The sequence below is a fragment of the Equus asinus genome, chromosome 6, assembly GCF_041296235.1.
Source record: "Equus asinus isolate D_3611 breed Donkey chromosome 6, EquAss-T2T_v2, whole genome shotgun sequence".
NCBI lineage: Eukaryota > Metazoa > Chordata > Mammalia > Perissodactyla > Equidae > Equus > Equus asinus.
This window is the reverse complement of record NC_091795.1, coordinates 12,073,660-12,095,546: the sequence shown is the minus strand read 5'-3', so window position 1 is coordinate 12,095,546 and position 21,887 is coordinate 12,073,660. Positions and strand designations below refer to the sequence as shown.

Below are 21,887 nucleotides of genomic sequence, written 5' to 3'. Positions count from 1 at the left end.
CTTTCTGCCTTATTTCTCAGTGAAACTGTTTTTGTGGTTTGTTTGTTTATTTTGGTGCTGCCCATTACATAGCTTTAAGGAAACTTCCGATACTCAAATGGAAATGTGAGAACAAGTATTTATTGGCAATGCCATGCTGAGCCATACCGGAGCCTGAGGCAGAAGGAAAAATCTCTAATATTGATCCTGTCTTTATTCAAAATGTTGGTATTTTATTTATCATGGGGTTTTTTTTTCATTGATCTTTATTTTCTAAAATATTGCATTCAAATCCTACTTGACTTGATTACTGAACTTCTTTCGCATGCCCTTAGTGCCTCACTCACCTCACCTTAGGTCCGACTCTGTTCCTTGCGCACCTGTGATGTGCCAAGGAGTGTGAAAGCAGACATAGTCCCTGCTCATGAAGCTCACACTCCAGCAGGGTCACGACGTTGATAACAAAAGTCACACAGACGTAATCCTGAAGTCTAGGGAGCTATTAGAGAATCTAAGAGGTGACCTTCCTTTGGTCCCCAGGTGTTTGACCTGCTCACCGAAGGATGGAGGCACTGCAGGAGGGCAGGACAGGTGTAGGCAGTTTAGACCAGGAGGAACTTCCTCAATTGGTTTGCTTACTAGTTGTGTGAGCACTCGGTCTAGGAACGTAGGGGCGCTTATCTCAAATGAGAATCAGTCTGTTGTGCTAAACCACATTTCGAATCTCTATCTTCCATTGCACTAGTCATAAGCGGTTGCCCCAGTTTCTGACTTCAAGGCAATTTTTAAGCCAGCTTTGTTTGGAAAGGGCCTTTCCGTGGAGTCAATTATTTTTTCCAACATTGATTCAAGATTAGTAAGCCTTATAAGTTAGAGATAATTTTTTTTGCCTCCTGTAGCCCAAACCGGTTTGTTAACAGAGGTAGGAGAGGAGATTTTTAAACTGATATTTAATGCAAGTTTAGTATTTAAATTGCATTTATTTGATCTCATCAGAAATCTGTAGGACTTCAAGCAAAAAGGAATTCCTCTCCTAAGATCAAAGCAACTGATTTCTTAAAAAACAAACCTTCATACAATAATAGGAAAAAGAAGTGTGTACTCAGCTCGCTTTTTATTTTTCTGTAGGAGATGATAACAACAAAATGCACATAGATTTTTTTCTTTTAGAAGTTTAAGCAATTGTTCGACAAGAGGTTTAGATTGCCAGACTTTGTGACCTGCCGGAGAACACTACCACCAGAAGTTGTCTATAGCACAACGCAGACCATGTTCACCCTCTGGCATTCCATGGCTTTTACATACTTCATTTTATTTGACCCTCAGAACAACCCAATGGACTAGGTAGAGTATGTACTTGGATTAGCCTGTTAAATATGAGGCACCTCATTTTACCAATGAGGAGTAAGCTCTCAGGAATATCAGAAGATAGAGGCTCAAACTGGTTAAAAGTGTTGAAGCTTTAAAAAATATTGGTTAATGTTAAAGAGATATTAAAACATTTATAAATTTATAAGCATAACAAGCTACAAGTATACAAATTCAAAATATTATATTTTAAAACTCCCAAGTAATTTTAACATGTAATTTATCTAAAAAAGCATAAATTAATTTATTGCAGCTTAAGAATTTTTTAATTGATCACATATGGACAGGTGTAAGTTTACATTTATGCATTCTGACACCGAAGACTCTGGAATGAAGATTCTGATGCCATTTTCACTTCTCTAAGGGAGCATTGTGTTGTGGGGAGCTGGGTCCTCTGCCACTCTTCACTCATTGTAAATGTTGGGTCATCTTGGTGACCTTTCTAAATACACACAAGGCAACCACACACATGGAAGAGCCGTCAGGTACCGTTGTTTGCTCAGTGGGCACATCCTTCGGTCGTCTTAGCATACGTTTCTCATGGCTTTCGTGCATAAAGCTATGAGAAGAGGATGCATTCTTCTAAATGAATTAGGGTGAAATATTAGATCTTTTGGGAATTCATATTATGGCGGGGATAGAACATCCTCTAGATTGCATTCCTGTATTGCTGCGTTTAGAATTGAAGCCTCTTTTTACATTATTATAGCATCTGATAAAAAAAGTTAAGAGAAATGTGAGTTTTTTAATCAAATACATTTGAATTCGGATTTTCCTGGTTTGATTTTAATACCCATGAAATTACCAGAGGATTTTGATTTAAGGTGGCAGAGATTTCCTTTATGGATAATGAATGGAAGTTCCAGTGACAAGAGTCTTTCCGTTTATAATTCTACTTTTGTTCTTTTTAAAGCTTCAATGTATGGTCGTGTATCCTAGTTGTTAGTTTTTAGTCCTCTCTGTGAGCCACTGCCACAGTATGACAACCAACAGACAGGTGGTGTGGTTCTACCATCGGGAAACGAACCCCGGGCCGCAGCGGTGAGAGCTCCAAATCTTAGCCACCAGACTACCAGGGCTGGCTCTATAATTCCACTTTTTTGACCTAGAGATTATTAACACTTAGTTTTACTAAGGAGTGTATCTTTCCTGTGCTCCTGATGTGATTATTTGGGATGATTTTGCTGACCATGATTTTGCCGATGAAGTGGCATGTAGGAAATTCCAGATATCATCTTGCCCAAGTGAATAATTCCTCTGTATAATTTTATAGCTGCAGCTTCTTAGTGTGCACCAATGGGAGACAATGCTTCTGGGATGCTTATATCGCACATCCAGCCAGTAGCCTGAATGGACCTTGATTAAGTGGTCAGTTATAAACGGAGGAGAGTGCCAAGTTATAAGTAGACTTCTATCTCAAGTTTAACTTCGCTGTTTCCTTTACCAATGGTTTTTTCCTATTTGCTTATTTTCTCATAAACACAGAAAATGGAACTATTTGATTAACTGTTGTTTCTGCTTAGCAATAGGTGACTTCCACCGTAAAAAGGAATGTGTTCAGACGGTGGGAATGTGTGGGTGTATCAAAATCAAAATAAATTTTATCTGAAGGACATTTAACAGTTAGGTTGAAATGCCCTGATAATAATGTTTAAATCACCAAGGGTGGTAACTGAATATCAGTAGTGTTGACATTTGAAGCTCTGAGATACTGAAACTCTGATTTTAATGGTTTCTAGAAAGGGCATTAGTCAGTCTACAGATAGCATTGCTAATTAAATCCTGGCATACTGTGATATCCAGTATCCAAGTCCTTAAAAAAAATCTTTTACCAATCGTACATTGCTTACCAAATGTTCTTGCTATTTATGGCTATACTGCTATTAATGTTTAGGGAAAAATACTTAAAAAGTGACCTGTATTGAAACTAACAACTGCTTATCTCTGATCAATTATCCTAAAATCTTTGCAAGTAGATATTAGCACAGCAGTGTCCTTATGTGTTCAGAAGAGCTGCAGCTAGAAAAGGAAAAATCAGAACTCTGTAAGCGTTTCTATCAAGATGTTAAGGGAGGTGAAAGTATTAAAAGATGGGTTTAATATTCTTTAGTTTTCTCTTTTCTGTTCTTATGTTCTACAGTAGACATATATTATTCATACACTAAAAAGGTTTTAAAACTGCCGCTAGATTGAAATCATTGAAATCAAATATATTTGTCGCCTGAGAATTCTGCACATAGCAATGTCATGACTTTGAAATGCTCAGAGGACAGTTGTGCATTGACTGCTAACCTGGGCGTGACTTGGGTTTGAACCCCTTCCGGGGGGTGGGGGAAGCCGTGGGGAGCTGGCCAGTGCCGAGGCTCTGAGCAGTCAGCTGCTTCTAAAATCTCACAGTGGCTGGTGTCTCAGAGCCGGCTGGCTTTCTCGGTGGACACGGTCTAATTCTCCTTGTGAAATGTGATTCCAGTTTCTTACAGTTATTCTTTAACCAAAGATAAAATCCATAAAAGGACAATTACAAGATAAATGTAATCCTAAATGTACTCATAAAGTTGTAATACTCTCTTAGATCAATGCTACTCAAAGTGTGGTGTGTGGATGGTGATGTCCATGAGGTCGTTGTCACCTGTCCTTGGGGAGATAAATACAGACCTGACCAAGAGTCAGCCTTGACTGCGTAATCTTATTTGTGCTGCATCTAACAGTAAAACATTTAGTTTGCATTTTATGGTATCTCTTTAAAAACGTATTTTCTAATAATTGATTTTTATTGTATTTTACAAACATATCTGTCTATGACAGATACAGAGGAAAAGAATAACTTGTTTGTCACTACCTTAAATCCCCTTTTAAAAATGAGAATAATTCCCACATAAAAGCTATAGGCAAAGAAACCTTATTTTCAAAATGCAAGTTAAGACACGTGTACTGACATTTCACAGGAACTTACTAAAACAGTAGGAAAGATTATGTAAAAACAGAAGTTTTGAAACTTTGAACTCCCACAAGTACATTGATACTTCGTGGCACTCTTGCCAAGAGGGAAGAATAATGCTTGGCTTCTCTCCAATGACATTTCCAGGGCCCAGAGGATACAAGGAACCAAAAGGCTTTCCCCTGAGGATGTGGAGTCCATGAGGGACCTTCTGACACACAACATGTACCAAGTTCGACAAAGGGTGTGTATAAGCCATCTCACTTGTCCCTATTGCCTGTCCTTGGAATTGGTCCTGCAGGAATCAGTTCTTGGTCACATTATCTTCCCTAAAGCAGCCTTCTTGCTGAACAGTTTCTCTCTGCTTAGTTTGGAGAACAGAAAGATAATTGTTATGTTTCTGCTGCAAAATTGGCACCTGTGGTATAGAAAGAACTGCAAATCCAGTTGCTGGCCCTAGGGGTCAGGCTGCCCTAGCCCTGCAGCCTGGTGCCTTCCAGAACCAGGAGGTATCCCTCTCCCTCCAGAGTTGACAAGTGGTGGGGTTCACCCATTGAACCACAGAAAAAAGATGGCACCAGGACACCAATGATAGTCGAGTTGTCTCAATCTGACTAACTGTAATAGAACTTACAAAATTGACATGGTTTAGATTTGAATATTGAAACTGCCATGCTGAAAGCCTTGGGCATATTCCTTTTCAATTTTGAAAAAAGGTGTGGAGTCTATACCAGCACTTGGAAACTGGTCCAAAGTACGTACGTAGTAAGAACATTTCAAGGGGTGGTGGGTGAGTCCTTCTGAAACTTTGATTTAGTCAAATGATATTTAAACTTGTGTCCTTTAATTAGGGGTTTTTGCAAGTTTGAGGATTCAATTGAACATCCCAATTCTTGAGTATGATTATAAGTGAATTCATTGTGAAAGCCTTGGTTTTGGTGACCATGTCATAGATCATAGTATTGATGGAACCAAAAAATCATCTAGTCAAAGCTCCTCATTTTCAAGTAGAAGATGCTGAGGTTGGTGAATTGTTTATCCAACTTGTTCAAGGTCACAAAACAAATCCAAGTTAAGAACCCAGGTCTTCCAACCGCCTACCCAGTGCTCTTTCCCTGACTCCAGACTTACATGATCCAGTGAAAGTGAATGTGTTCTGGCATCCTGTTTCAGAAAGGCCAGTGAGTAAGGAGGACGTGGCAGTGAAAGGCCCTGCGCCTGCTGCAGGAATGTGGGTCAGCACCAGCCAGCATGCTTAGGCTCGGCGCAACAGCTTTCACATCATTCTGAGTGAAACGGCCTCAGTGAGATGATCACCTTCTGCCTTAGACAAACAGTGAAGAACTTCCTGGTTCAAAGAGTGTCGGCTAGCTCAGTGAGGACCAGAGCGCAAAGGCTGCCTGCTGCTCAGCCTTTCCTCAGTGTTAGGAAGGTTGAATGTGGGGAAAGGTCCAGAAAGGAAGATAGGACTCCTCGGACTCCAACCCCATCGGCAGTGAGGTTAACTGCCCATTCTCTCTCTTTTTCTGCTTTTACGCGGGTTCCCAGATAGCCACCTTCTTTGTCTTTCACAAGGGTGCCTGTTTGGTCTGTCCTCCAGGTTCCTCCCTTCAAAGCTGTGCAGTAGCCCCCTTTCTTCTTGCCCCCAAATAAGCACATAGGCCTCTTTTAATTTAAAGAGTTTATTGCTGAGCACCATGGAAAGTCACACGGGGAGAACATAAATAATAAACAGATGGCTTTCTAAATAATAAACAGAGACGGCTTTTGCCTCCGTTTTTGTTACTTTGAAAGAGTGAAACTCACCAGTGCTCCCGCTTCCCGTCTTTCCTTTCTCACTGTCTTTTCCACAGGTCATGAGACTCGTCCCCTCCACCATGGGCCTCTTGCTGTCTTGTAGGGAAAACCACTCCAAAGATGCAACCCAGGACAACTGTCTGTCTGCTTTGTTTCTAGTGGACAATCTACAATTTTAAGGATTGTCACAAAAGGTGACGTCTGTTGTCCTCTAGCCTGGGTGATTGGTCACTAGGCCTCACATGGTGCAGGGCTAGTGGTTGGAGCATTGCTCACTGTGCACATTTTGGAAGAGGCCGTCTTGGGACTCAGGAGTCGCTTCAGGGCAAGGCTGGGATGAGTGCAGGGTTTGACTCTGGGGGATTCTAATAGACAGTTGTTCTGAAACTGAGCTGGCCCTGCGGGACCTGTTGCAACTGGGAGGGCTCCGGCCACCCCTGTCTGAAGTCTCAACCCTCAACTCATCCAGAACAGGATTGTCACTGGTGGGGAAGTTGGAGGACTAACCTCTGGAGGTCCTCAGTGGGACAACCACAGCAGAAGCTGTCTGGAATGCGGTGAGGATGGAGATTGAGAAACACTCTTTCTAAACTTATAAGTGAAGAACCTGGCCTCAGTCCAGACCCTAAGGATGGGTCAGAGACTGGTGGGCAATCCCTGGGATGGCCTAAATGATCAGATCGCTCTCCGAATTTCTACATACTTTCAAAGGAGGAAAACGATTTATTCAACTTCACTTTCCTTCAGCAAATATTTAATGCATGTCTAGAATGCACAACTTTCTCCCATAGAACTCAAGTTTTAGGGGGAAATACAGGCTTTAAACAATCACCGGCTCCTTCATTAAAGGGCAGAAATGGAGGAAGGAGAGGAAAGAAACTTGCATATACGTTATATGCACTGGACCTCCCGTCCTCTCTGCAGGTGGGCAGATTAGACAAGCACATGGGTGACATGATGTGTGGCGAAATAGAAGAAAAAATGTCCAGATATTCCTTAAAGTACAGCCTCCCCTCAAGTCAAAGTGTAGGAAATTTCTATCATTGGCATTCCTCTACATAGCGATATATACACACACACATGTAAAATTCCTATCATTAGCATTCTATACATAGCAATATGTTTAAGATGTACATGTGTGTAAACACAAACATGCACACTGAATTAAGTTTTGCATGAATCTAACATTGATAAAAAATTGTAAAAGTTTGTCTTGGTATTCTAGATGCTATTTTTCATGATGGTATCATAATGTCGTTCTTTAATATCTCAATGAACTAAATGCACCTAAGTTGAAGTCCCTTGTTAGTGATGGTGGATAAGAATCTCTATTTTAAACTGTCTTCAAAATTCAATTTTTTGCCGAGTTCTTGTCAGACTGGTTAATTCGTCAAGAGTGGCTGGTAAAGATCTCCCACAAGGAGGAGTGAAAGTTGGCTTGCTACCTCTTCATTCTTCCCTAGGCCCCCAAACTATGCCATCTGTGTGGAACTGCTTTTAGACAATTGTCTGTTACGTGACGATGAGTTTAGTTAATAGATAATAAAAGCCACAGATCTGCTTAAGTGGATGTACATATGCTAAAACGCAAACAATAAACTAAAAGCCAGTGACACCCATGAGGACACGGTTGTCAATGCCTCCTTGTTATAAAGACCCTCTTCTCTTCTGACAGGAGACTTGACTATCTCATATTTCAACCAAGAGAGGGTCTATTATAAATCCGTATATTAAGTACCGATAAAGCTTAGTCTCTTTTCCATTTTTTAATAAAAATAAGTGGAAACATGAGCATTTTCTTTCTCACATCAGGGATCATCTCGTGGCATCTGTCGGAGTGTGTGCTCCCCACCTGACACCCTGGCCTGAACGATGGGCCTCCTCTCTTGGCGGGTTGTGCCCAGCCCCTTCCTGCACCCGTGGTCTCACCTCTCACTGTACTCTAAGTGCTTCCTTCTCCTGTGACAACAAATTCCCAGCTCTGCTTCAGTGGACCCTTCTCTCTCCCTCCCAAGTTGTTTCATAGCTGCGTCTTATCTCATGTGTTCCCTCTTCCTGGAGGGAGCATCCACTCATCCTTCAGGCCGCAGCTCAGGGAAGTGCACCTGTCCCACCCAAGACTGGGTTATGCATCCTGCCTGTGCTCCATGACTCCAGGCAGAAGCCAATGTCTTCTCTCTCACCTGAGCACATACTGGGATATGCTTATTTGTTTGAGTTCCTAGATAGACTATAAGCCTTTTGGAGACCAGAATCCTAATTTATCCATTTTTTTTTATTCCTGTGCCTACCATGGCAACTGGCACACAGAGCTTTTGCTCTGTTGCTGAAAATCCTTCTTAAAGCATCCATTAACCGGGACGGGTAGTGCCTACCATTCTGATCCTGTTATCCAATGAGACCTACTGACCCAGAGGAAACTGGGAATTCACTGCAGACCCTTGAGTGAGCAGGAAGGGGGAGAAGTTGAGTGCTTTGCAAACATCTGTCTGAGGACCAGTGCTGGTCTATGGTCCAAGACAAGTTTCCCTGGCCTTGGGTAAGGGCAAAGAAGGAATTTTTCATAAAGTTAAATTGATTCAATTTGAAGGACTGTTCTTTCTCTGAGATTATATCCTTCCTACAATTTTGGTTAAAAGACCACTTCCTTTTTGAACTGATGATGGTAATAGTAATTGGTTGATTTTTTTGTGTGCATCTTTAATTGGCAAAATTAAAAAATAGGAACCTTACAGAAATTTCCAAAGTAGTTTTGACATTTTCCTGATCTATTAAATCCAAATGCTCAGTAACCACCGGCCTAGCATAAAAGACACGACTGGGAAAGAGAGTGTGTGGGGAGCCATGGAAGTCTGTGGGTACCCTAGGGGAGGACCCCGCCAGGCTCAGAGAGGGAGGGGACAGATGGAGGCCTCTGCTCCACCACCCAGAAGGCACAGGCTCCAACCACAGCTCTATCCTGATAGGGGTGGCCCTGGTCACAGACCTTTCTTCTCAGGGCCGCAGCTTGCTCCTTTGTAATGAGGCAAATGCTCAGATGACCTCCATGGTACTTTCCACCTCCAGCAGTCTTAGTCCATGATATTTCCATGGCCTCCTGAGGCTAAAAGTTGCACTGGAGATGTCCTTACATATTTGATGTTCTGTTCTTTCCGCAGACCCTGTCCTACAACAAATATAACCTCAAACCCCAAACAAGTGAGAAGCAGGCTAAAGAGATTCTGATCCGCCGCCAGAACACCTTGAGGGAGAGTATGCGGAAAGGCCACAGCCTGCCCTGGGGAGAACCGGTAAGGTGGGGACGGTTGGCTCACCTGACACCTGGGCCCGTCCCTGTACAGGGCCTCCTCAGGTGACTGCCATCAATATTTAAACAAGCAAACGAAACTGCCACCTTGTTGCAAGAGAAATACAAAAGTCTGAGAATGTAGGACACTGGACAACCTGCTTCTCTGGGTCCAGGGCCTTAGGAAGCCGAGGCGTCTGTCCATGGGGTACATGGCAGCAAACTGCCCTCTGGGATGGGTCAGTGACCGGAACACACTCACTGGGCTGTGAGTCTAGACCAGACACCATGGTATCCAGGTACTGAACATTCCGGGGAACCTCCGTGGGCCAGTCCCCTGGCTCTGGGAAGCTTACTTCTCTCCCAGGAAAATATGGGGAAGAATTTGTCCTTGCCAAGGCTCCTGGGCTCCGTCTTCACATCACCCACTGTGCATCTGAACTATTCCATTCGAGGCCGTATCCAAGCCATCTTACGGGGACTTCTGGATGGAGGTTGGGGCTGGAGTAGACCCTAACCTCTACCTTAATCTCCATGGGGCCGCGGGAGTAACTTTGAGGGCTCGTAACGGTCCAGTTTATCATGCGAGGGAGAGGAAACACACACTGAAGGCTGAAGCATTCTGTTTTCTTTAAACGAAAGTAACTGGAAACCAGTAATCCAAACAAGATGCTGAAGTACAAGTCTGTCCTTCACCCCGTTTGCTGTGTGAAGCCCCAAACTGCAGTAGCTAACCCTGCTTATTTCTACTTTTTACCCACAGGCCAGTGCCAAAAACATCCGCTACCTCTCCTTTCCCTACGGCAATCCTCAGCCAGCAAGTAGACACAGGAGAGTTGCTGAGTTCACAGGTAACCTGCCTGCCTGGCTGCTCTTCCTCTTTTCTGTAAAGGGTCAGATGGTCAATATTTTCATGGGCCAAAAGGCAAAATCAAGAATATTGTATAGCTACTTATATGACAAGAGAAAGAGAAAACAACTTTTTTATTAATCTAATTCAGAACTTTAATTATGGACACTGAAATTTGAATTTCATGTAAATTTTTACTTGTCAGGAAATATTCTTCTTTTAATCTTTTTTGAGTGCTTGAAAAATGTACCAACCATTCTTAGCTCGTGGGCCATACATGGCTACAGCCAAAGGGCTTACAGAATGTAGAAATGTAAAGTGCACACTTTTTTGAAGTTATATGACTCACCCATGGCTCAAAAACTAGCAAAATTCTTCAAGGTGGTTAAATTTTACTAAGATAATTTCATCAGATTTACTGATTAATGTTTCCCACTTAATATCTAATGCTTAAGGAGAATTCCTAGAGCCACTGAAACTGCCTATTCTAATAAAAGCCAAGTTATTATTCTTAAAATGTGTACATAAAATAATTTTCTATTAGAAAAAGGTGATATGTATAATTCATATAATATGCTATGCTATTTTAATTTTCCGAAATTGTTTCTTTTTTAAAGAATGGCACCTGAGCTAACAGCATTGCCAATCTTTTTTTTTCTGCTTTTTCTCCCCAAATCCCCCCGGTATATAGTTGTATATTTTTTAATTTTTAGTTGTGAGTCCTTTTAGTTGTGGCATGTGGGACACCACCTCAATATGGCCTAATGAGCAGTGCCGTGTCCACACCCAGGATCCGAACCGTTGAAACCCTGGGCCACCGAAGCGGAGCGAACGAACTTAACCACTCGGCGACGGGCTGACCTCAAATTTTCCTAAATTTTTAAGACTTAAAATCATCTTGGAAATTCACATAAAGTAAACACATAGAATTTGAGAATTAAATAATTGACTAAATATAACTATTCTTTAAGATCAAACTTTACTTTTTTCTGATTTGAAAAGATGCTCGATATAAAATCAATCAATAGAGCAAAGCATACAAAAAAGTAAAAAGCATTTGAAACCCCAGCACCAAGATAGAATCATTAGAGAATATTTTGGGAAGCAGCCTTCTATAATTCTTTCTACCCCATCGTGATCCTTACTCTACTTGTACTTGATACCCAAAAAAACCCAAAAAACAAAAACACAAACATGCAGCATCATATTATATAAAATCATAGTATAGTCATTGTGTCGTAATTATTATAAATTGCCTAGTCAATCATATAATGTGGACATATTTCCATGTCAATAGATATGAACCTAATGATCATTTTTAATGACTTAATAATAGCCAATTATATAAAAGCACCATAGCTTATTTAGGTAAATTCTATTAGCAAGTATTTAAGATATTTCCAGTTTTTAGTGCATATAAGCAATGATATCTGATAAGCACCTTGGATCACTTGTGATTGATCTTTGCACAGATAACCAATTACAGTCTCGTGCTGCATAACAACATTGTGGTCAACGACAGACTACATATACAGCAGCGGTCCCATAAAATTAGTACCATATGGCCTAGGTGTGTAGTACGCTATACCATCTGGGTTTTGTAAGTACACTCTATGATGTTTGCACAATGATGGAATTACCTAATGATGCATTTCTCAGAACATATCTCCATCGTTAAGCAATGCATGACTCTATTCCCTTAATACATTTTCCTGAAAGTAAAATTTTTAGGTTAAAAATTATATATATTTAGGGGCCAGCCCAGTGGCATATTAGTTAAGTTCACGTGCTTCGCCTTGGCAGCCCGGGGTTTGCAGGTTCAGATCCTGGGTGCGGACCTACGCGCTGCTCATCAAGCCGTGCTGTGGTGGTGTCCCATATAGAAGAACTAGAAGGACTTACAACTATGTACTGGGGCTTTGGGGAGAAAAAAAAAGAGGAAGATTGGCAACAGATGTTAGCTCAGGGCCAATCTTCCTCACCAAAAAAAAAGATAATTAAAAAAATTATATATATGTAAATCTACTCTCAGATCAGCAGTCTATGGGAAAGGTCATTTCTGAACACTTTTATCATCACTGGGATATTGTCAAACTTTTGAGTAATCTATGATATGACTAGATAAAATTTATATACCATATTTAATTTTCATATGAGTCTCTGATTTTTAGTGAGGTTGAACATATTTTCATATTTTTAGAGGCAATTGTATTTCTTTGGGGGAAGTTTCTATTTGTGCCTTTGCCCATCTTTTTTTATTTAGTTATTTGCTTTCTTAAAATGAATTTGAAGAACACTGTATAACAAGGATATCATCCATCATTTCGTATTTGTTGCCAATGACTTTTCCTCAAGTTTATCTTCTAGTTTTTAGACTTATTTGCCATTCAGAAATTTTTATTCTGATTAATCAAATCTGCTCGATCTTCCTTGCAAGTTACCTGCCCAAGCCTCTTCCTAGTACATGGAACCCACTTTCCATGACCAGAGGGTGGTCAGGAAACTGTGGCTCGAATCTGTTCGCTGATGGGGAGCTGATACTCAGAGGAGCAGTTGGAAACCAGGAGGGGGAACAGAGGAGAGTGAGAGGGAGGAGTGGCTCTTGGGGGCAGAAGTATCCAGGCCGTTGTTTCCTTAGGTGGTGTTCCAGCACCAAAGGACCAAGAGGAATGCTGGTCCCAGGCCAGATCGTAGAGCACAAATTAAAGAGAAGTCATGAAAAAATGGACAAATATGCTAACTAATGTGTTCTTTGTTCAAAGCAGTTGATTCTTGCCCCCTGCCCTCCTCAACCTCTAGGCCATGTTGTCAGGAGAACTTGCTCACACTTTGAAAAACATTAGTGAACAGGGTATTCTAGGATTTTCTGATGTCCCACATTTTAAACACATCTTGTCAAGTATATACCTGTGTGCATATTAGTTCTACCTGTGGGGTTTTTGTTTTGTTTTTTTAGGAGAGAGGAGAGAGCAGGCAAAAGAAGCCTGCTTTTGGATTTAAATACAACAGTCTTAAAATACCTAAATTCTCAAGAGAATATTTAAAGGGGAATAAATTGATAAGGTTAAAACTTTGAAGAAATGAAAATAAAAGAGATTTTTGAAATATATTCTTTCAAAGATGTGTGCACAGTGAAGCAGGGAAAAGGCAGTGTCCCAGGCAGGGGTCAGATGTTTGGAAGGCCACCTCAGAGGATGCTTTACAGAGATGTCCAGTGGCTTCCCTCCTCTCATGCGGAGCCCTCCGAACCCACGCGTGGCAAGGAGACAGTGACAGCCAGGTGAAGGGAAGATCACAGCTGGATAGGCTCTGCCCAAGCTCTACTCCCATCTTTATTGTGTGACACTGAAAGTCACTTCATCTCTTGAAACCTCAGCCTCTTTAACACTGAAATGAGGGTCATAATTTTACTCATTTCAAAGGGTTGTTATGAGGATTAAATGGCATAATAGATGTGAAAGGATTAGCACAGTGACATAGTAAGATCTCAGGAAATGGCTGTCACCATCATTGTCACTGCCATTGTGTGCCACCACAATCTGTTCACCTTCTTACTTCCTTTGAGAGAAGAGCTTCGAGTCAGGGTTGTCTTCCACACATGGCTCTCTCCTGTGACTCCCTCCCATCCCTGTTTCTCCATGATTGGCTATTTCAAGGTCAAAGGGATAAAACTCAGATTTACGGCTTTCTGGTAACCACTGATTAAAAAACAAACTAAGATAAAACCAATCATTTTCATATCACTGTACGATGTAACCTTCAGTTTAGCATTGGTCTTCGACTACACAAAGTAGCTTTGTGCCTTATGGCCTAATGCCTATGGCCAATTGATCTCAGTTTGTACAAAAACACTCCCTTACTGACCTGGAAAAGACTAGCTTGATACACAGGTTTCCATGCATTTCTGTTTATTTATAACGTTGCGTGTATAGCTTCTTTTCCACTCCTCTCTTAGGGTAGCCACCTTGAAAGGGGAAAATCATGCTGATCAGAAAGTTGAGTATAAGAGCTGGAAGCTCAAGAATGACTCAGCTTCACTCTGAGTTCTTGCTGTCTGGATATTAAGTCTTAACTCTCTGATCTTAAGTCTTGTTCTTTCCTCCTCTTGTCATATTTTCTTAGACAATGACAGCAGTGACTCAGAACTCCCATCCATCATGTTCAAAGAACACTCTCAAAGAGATTTGCCTCAAGAAAGATACCCAACACAAGAAATAATCCCGATGAAGAGTTTATACAGAGGAAGGAAGCCGACCAACTTCCGTTATCAAAGAAATACAAGCCAAGAAGAGCATGTTGGCCAAGGAAGAAGGGCAGCTTTAAGGCCCAAACCACTGTTTCGTGCAGTAGATGAGGAGTATGAATCTGGAGAGGAGAGTGCGGAAGAGGCATCAGCGATTGGGCCCGGATGGCCACCTGAGCACAGACCCAGCAGGGAGCACCACAAGTCCCACAGTCCTTTGCTTAGAAGAAAATAGCTTTATTGTCCGCAAGATTGTTTCTGTGTTTTTCAGGAGCCTGTCTTCCTATTATTGTCAAAGAAGGATTTTCAGAGTTCTGAAGAAAGCTACCGAGTTTTCCTTTTTTGAAGATATCAGACATGCATCTACACCAGGCCGGGAGATTTTTCGGAGGCCTGAGAGCAACTTGTAGGCTCTGCTGTTCGTAGCTGATGTACTTAGTAGATGAATTCCCTGTGAGGGATAGAACTTAGTCACCCCCAAAATTATTCACTATGAATCACTAAGAGTGTGTGATCCATGTAATTCATTGAGATACAAGCGTGATTTGTCAGTAATTCACCTTGACCATATGCATGTGCGCCTTATAATCAAGTTAGAACTAGGAGAGGCCTTAGAAATAGTCTGGTCCAACCACCTCTGTTTATGGGTAAAAACACTTTGCCCAAGGTCACGTGGTGAGTTGCTGGCTTCACAAGCTAATTGTCCTCCCTCCCAAGTGAATACATTCGATTTGGATTTTGATATGCACTATGTAATAATTGTATTTCTGAGGAGAGGCACCATTTGTCATCACATTGCCATATTTAATCAGTAGCAATGACTGACAGAAGTGATACAGACTATAGGACTAATCTGTGAACAGATTATTCTAGTAGATTAATCAGCAGTCTATTTTCTAATTGGAATATTTATTTTAAAAATAAATATTAGAAACAAAACAGCCATAACGGGCTTTAACAGCAATGACGCAGACGACAGGTATTCGTGAGATGCGCCGTGTAGGGTATGATATCTTGCTCTAGGGTTTCTTTTCTAGACTATAACAATGTTTATTATTTTTAGACCATTATCTAGTCATTTTTTTAACCAACGTATAGTTGACATACAATATTATGTTAGTTTCAGGCGTACCTCCTAATGATTCAACATTTATATTCATGACAAAATGCTCACTGCGGTAAGTCCAGTTACCATCTGTCACCATACAAAGTTACTGCAATGTTATTGACTACATTCCCTATGCCGTACATTTCATCCGTGTGACATTTATTTTATAACTGGAAGCTCGTACCTCTTAGTTCCCTTCGCCTGTTTCACCCAACTCCCCACCCCCTCTCCTCTGGCAACCACCAGTTTGTTCTCTGTATCTAGGGCTAACAACTATTTTCCAATTTAATTTTCCATCCTCAACATCCCCAAACGTGACCTTGAACCTGGACTCCAGCTCATCAACTTGGCTAGATGGCTTAATCTTTCCTCACTCCTTCCCCTCTCTTCCTCTACTCTCTCTTCTGGCCACCTATAGAGTAACAAATATTTATTAAGTGCTATTTATTATGCCAAATGGCTAATCTATATTAATCAATTAATCATAATATTCTTTATCATTGCCATTTTTGGTATCTGTAACCATTCCCAACTGATTTAATCCTATTCATCTTTAAAGGCCGTGATCCACTGCACTCTGCTCCCTAGGCCTGCCTTGATCCCCTGGATCAGAAGTGACCAAGTGATCACTCTCCTCCTTGGTGCCCCACACCACTTCAGACGTGTCACAGAACTTCTCTGGGAATTACGCTTATGCATGTGCGTGTGCATCCGATGGTCCGTGGTCAGACAGATGAGGAGGATAGTGTGTTCATTTTAATTTTTATCCCTTCATCAGCTGTATTTTTTATTTCTTGGCTTTATCTTTCTTCTACTTTTTTTGTTTTTAGCTTTTATCAACTTTTTCTCTCAGTTATTATAGTAACTTGTACCTGGTAGATTGTCTATAAATGTTGAAGTGACACGACAATTTAGAGCTGGCAAGGGCATTAGAGATGTTGTCACATATTCTTATTTTCCAGGTGACAAAAACAAGGTCTGGAGAAGCTACCTGGTGCCCGTTCAGGGTCTGCTTTCCCCTGAAGGGCGTGGGCTTGTCCTCTAGTATAGCTCGTGGATGCCAGTGACTGTCAAAGGACATACGACTTTCCCTGGGTTTGTATTTTTGTGAACGCCATTCACTTAGGTTCCTCCTGCAGTGGAAGAAATGGCTGTCAAAGGAGGCTGCTTGTCTTTCTTCTTCTGAATCTGAAATAGAAGACTGCTTATGAGTTATCAAGAATACTTTGATTTTAGTGAAAATGACACACTACCAGATAATGGTAATCAGCCCAAAGGGATAGAAGCACCTATAAAATCCAGGGATCTCTGGGTTCTCCTTTTTCTTTAAACAAATAAGCAGTCAAAGTAACAGAAAAAACTTTATGCTCCATGAGGGGGAGTCAGTGAGTCATAATCCTTAAACTGTAGATGGAGATACAGAGACAGAGAGGGGTCGTCAGAAATCACCTTTCCAAAGCCATCTGTAAAGCTGATTCTCGAGAAGTGAAGAGCGCCTGTGTCCCTTGCTGGACTCTCCACAGAACAGCAGAAATCCACACTGTGAAAGCCCCTACGCAGAGTAGCCAGCAAGGGCCAAGGATTAGTGGAGTCTGTGTGACTCTCCTGTTTTTCTCTGAGATGCTGGTGCCTTTTCAGAAAAGGGTGGTGGGATTTAGTGAGTACTTTGGAACTTGCCCCTTTAATTAGTAGAAGCCACAATAGAGTCGTTTGCCCCGAGGTCATTTGTTCTTGTAGACACTGCCTGGACCGAGTCTGGGAAGAGGTCCTGGAGCTCCCACCTGGAAGGTGAGGCAGATTGAGGGCCCTCACCACCTGTCCTGGCAGCTCTCATAGACTTGCAGACCTCCTGGAGGAAATGGCCTCTTTGTTTATCATCCAGGATTTTTTCAAAGTGCAGTGTGATCTGATCTTCATTCCATAAGCCAGAGCCCGCTTTGGGGATTGGTTGAGAGTGTCATGGATGCTGCCCCAGAATGCTCTTGGGTACCGGTTTCACATGATGAGTTTTTCCAACAGGCACCTAGCAGTGCAGCAGAGAAAGTTTCCTCTTGAGTGTGAGGACAATCTGGTTCTTGTTCCCTACTCACCTTGGGGTGTGGATGGGGTCCCATGAGGGGTGCCCTCCTGGGTCTGGCTGCTGTCCCCTGAGCCATCCACCTTCTCTGCCAGTGGTAGAATTTGCCCTTTTACTTCTTCAACTTTTACAACTTCAAAAAATTGGACACACAACCCACAAAGTCCTAATTTCCCTCTGTAAGCTTTTTGTTTGTTTTGTTTTGTGTTTTACTTTCTCAAAGCTGTTCATATTGCTGGCCTGAATGGTCTTGGGTTTCAGTGAATTCTGATGTTGGTAAAGTAGCACTTCCTTTGATTTGTGCTATACAGCAGCTTTCCACCGTAAAGGTTTTCCACACATTTTCTGGTGTTTGGGATATGGGAAATGTTCTTATTTATCCTCCTCAACCCTAACATGATACCATGGGCACCTCTCCTGTCTTTAATCAACCTGCTAAAAGAGAAAGATTGGCTGTAAAGGGAATCTGCTATGACAAAATGGAGATGACATTCTGGAACTTCATTATGCTTCCTTCACGCTCTTCCCTCTCTCATGAAGGCCACATACCCCTGTGTTTCTCTTCTTGGAAAAAGACAAAGGGTCATGGGAAGAAGGGCTGGAATTGCCATCTGAATTAGTGATAGAATCACCATTCCTATCTGTAAGGCGACTACTATGGCAGGTGTGTGGCAGAACTCAGGTCTCTAGCCTAGAGTGTTGGCTTCAGCCTTCACGGAAGCTTCCAGAATACTTCCTCACCTGTTTGGATGCCTGCCACTCAGATCATTTAGGTATTCAAATCCATATGGTCAGTTGAGGGCTCAGGCTCCGAAGTCAGACCACTTCAGCTGTGGGACCTAGGGCAACTTGATGTCTTCCCTAAGCTGAAATTCACCAATTGATAAAATAAGGTAATAATTTTATCTACCTCATATAATGATCATGAGGATTAAATGAGACAATATATGTAAAATTCTTGACTTAGTGCTTGTTTTATAGTAAGAGCTCGATCACTAAAGCTATAATTATTTAAAATACATAAACTCATGAGAGAGGACATACATTGATTTGATTACATGAAGAGGTATAAATAACAGATATCTGAGACTTTTCTGAGAAGCAGTTTGATTGACATAATAGAGGATATTTGGGGGGACTGGGGAGAGGATGTGACAGAAATAGCATTGAAAAACGTGATCATAGTTGCCCCTGGTCATGCCACTATCCAGCATCCATCAATCAACAGAAAACCCACATAAGGTCTGGATGCCAATTCATGTTTTACAGTCAAAACTTGTTTATTTTTTCGTTCTTACCTCAAAATTATTGCATTTTCCAACTTTTGGGATAGTTACTCAGGTGTACTATTGTAAGCATGGTTTATTCTCAAATATACAATGAATTCAGAGGCCCTGCCACTGCTTCTCATGATAGGCACCTAGTGAAGAAAGAGAAAATGTCTCTTTGTTGGGGAAATATTCAATGGAGTTTAATTCCTCAGTTTTCAACTTCTTTTCTATACAAGACCTCCCCTCCAAAAAGTGATTATCTTAACTTAGGAATATTAGCTAGAGAGATAAGTGTTCAAGAATTTTCAGCACAGGAAAAAAAAAAAAAAGTTTCTAGTATGTTTCCTAACTTTCCAAAATTAGGAAAAGTAATTTTTTTTTCTTTTTGGCCAGGAAAGATTTGCCATGGGCTAACATCTGTTGCCAATCTTCATCTTTTTTCACCCCTTCTGAAAGCACCAGTGCATGGTTGTATATCCTAGTTGTAAATCCTTTGACCGTCGTCTATGTGAGCCACCACCACAGCATGGTAACTGACAGACAGGAGGTGTGGTTCTGCAACCAGGAAGTGAACCTGGGCTGCCGAGGTGATGAGAGCACCAAACTTTAACCACTAGGCCATCAGGGCTGGCTCGGTAAATTTTTTTTTCTTTGAGGGAGATTAGCTCTGAGCTAACATCTGCTACCAATCCTCCTCTGTTTGCTGAGGAAGAGTGACTCTGAGCTAACATCTGTGCCCATCTTCCTCTACTTTATATGTTGGATGCCTACCACAGCATAGCTTGATGAGCAATGGGTAGGTCTGCAGCCAGGATTGGAATGAGCAAACCCCAGGCTACCAAGGCGGAGTATGCAAACTTAACTGCTATGCCACCAGGCTGGCCCGCAGTAAATTTTTTTAATAAATAAAGCCAGTGAATGTATTGGTGTTGTCTAGGGCTTTCGCAAGTATATTTTATCCACAAATAAAACAGGTGGTTTCTTGTAGGTTTTAATTTTTTTCCTGTTTAAACTCTGTCAAATATCTTATTTCTAACTCCTCCTGAGAAAACCCAGCAGTGCAGACAGAGAGCTTCCTTCTAGGACATCAGTCGCTGTTAATTGTTAATTGGGCCATAAGCCAAGGGGAATGAAAGAGATGCCCGCATCAGTGCTAGTGTCTCCTGCAATTAGCAAGTGATGTGTTGTTTCATCTGTGCACAAGATTTGATTTAAAAATTTTTTTCTTTCTGAGACTCTAATGAGCCAGGGGTGCTCAAGTAAGTATGGCAGGTTAATCTAAATTTTCATCGTCCGGCCTTCTGGGAGTCAGAGTTTATTCAACAAAGTAACTGGAACCAGGGCAGTGGCTACTCTGTTTCCAGGCACAGGAATACAGATGTAGAACCGAAGTGGGTGGTCCTAAAAGCAAGGTGTTTCCTCTGTGTTCTAGAATATCAGCCTCGAACAGAACCATAGCAGCCAACATGTAGAAAGTGCTTATTGTATCCCAGGCACTATTCAAAATGCTTTACATACGTCCATGTGGTATCACCATCTGAAAAGAAACAGGTTTAGGGAGATTAAGTAACAGCTCCAAGGTCTCCCTGCTTCCAGAGAAGATCTCGGAAACCAAGTCTGCCTGCTCCATCACCAGCGACCTGAACTCTCTCCCTGAGAAGAGCTGGGAATTTAGTGACCAGAGCCACACGTAGTTCTCTTTCTCACTTGGGAAAGATCCAATGGGAAGAAACAGAGAAGCTTCATCCTGCCAGAAAAGAACTTTGCTTTAGAAGGGACAAATCAGTACAGATTTTGTATCGTGATTTTGAAAATCTGCTTTTACAAATCTAATGGATGATCTGAAAAGTGGGTGATGAGCAGGATTGATCATTTGTGTCATTAAGATTTGTTTTGAGGACTCAAATAAAATGTTTTGTGTCTGATTTTAAATTGTTTCTTTTGAATATCAGTTATATGTAGTTTCCAAGGAACTTTGTTTTTGGTCCTCAGATAAAGTCCCACCCAGACAAGCTCCACGGTCCCGGGCAGCTCTGAAACACTGCACCGTGCTGTCGACTTATGATGGAAATATAAACCAGCGACCCACTGAAAGGATGGAAGGGGGTGGCAGAAGGACTTTGACTATTGAAGCATTCATATAATAATCAGAGAGGAATTTATATTCTTGGTAAGCACTGTACCATTAATTGAAAACATGCAACGTGCTCAGCTTTTTACTAAAGAACTTTATGTATACATTTTTTTAAGAATGTAATTCTCATAAGAGCTGTCTGACTCCAAAGGCATAACTCTATCCACTAAGCTGTAGTCATACCCTTATGGCTGTTGTGAAGAATAGAGTAACCTAAAACGTCAATCTGCCATATGCCACCATCATTTGAATTCTTAAGATCACGTCACTAAATCAAGAATAGTTTAGGTCTTGTTTATACACTGTTGCCACTGACACCAGTTTCCTTTCTGTTAACTTGGTATGGAAGTGCTAATTGAAGCTGACAGTGGCTTTGGCCAAATCATTGATTCAGAAGTCTTTAATTATAGTGAAGTGAGAACTTGAATTATCCTTTAACTGATTTTTTTTTAATTTAAATATTTTTATTCCTATTGGATTTTATCTTTGAGCTAATGAAAATACTAGACATAGAAGCCAGCTAGAAACTTTTAAAATAAGGGGTTACCTAGAACCATGGCCCTGGACCAGTTTAAAAGGAAAGAAGGCCCACAATGTTTCATTTATTTTGTTTTCTTACAGGAATTTTTCTAGGTAACAGAGCGAGTGAAACTCAGTCTCTGGGTTTCGCTGGTGTCCTGTTTCACGGGTGAAGGCTGCCCTTGTTGTGAGTTCTGCTTGTCCTGGACCTGGTTCAGCAGGCAGCCCTATTATCTAACTATGCCATCTTTAAAAGGGGCTATGTGGATGGGAGGGTCCCCAAAGGTCTAAATGCAGAAGTTAAAAAAAACTGCCAA

General features: G+C 41.4%; 1 protein-coding gene across 1 annotated transcript in view; it reads left to right on the top strand.

Annotated features, from left to right (window-relative positions):
- The window catches only part of SLC9A4 (solute carrier family 9 member A4), a 60,805-nt gene extending 39,723 nt beyond the window's left edge, over window positions 1–21,082 (top strand). The window contains exons 9-12 of the mRNA XM_014854120.3: window positions 4,433–4,529; window positions 9,241–9,372; window positions 10,132–10,219; window positions 14,341–21,082. Of these exons, the coding sequence (XP_014709606.3) occupies window positions 4,433–4,529; window positions 9,241–9,372; window positions 10,132–10,219; window positions 14,341–14,696 (673 nt within the window). The 3' untranslated portion in view covers window positions 14,697–21,082. The remainder of the gene's footprint in view (window positions 1–4,432; window positions 4,530–9,240; window positions 9,373–10,131; window positions 10,220–14,340) is intronic.
- Window positions 21,083–21,887: the final 805 nt, after the last annotated feature.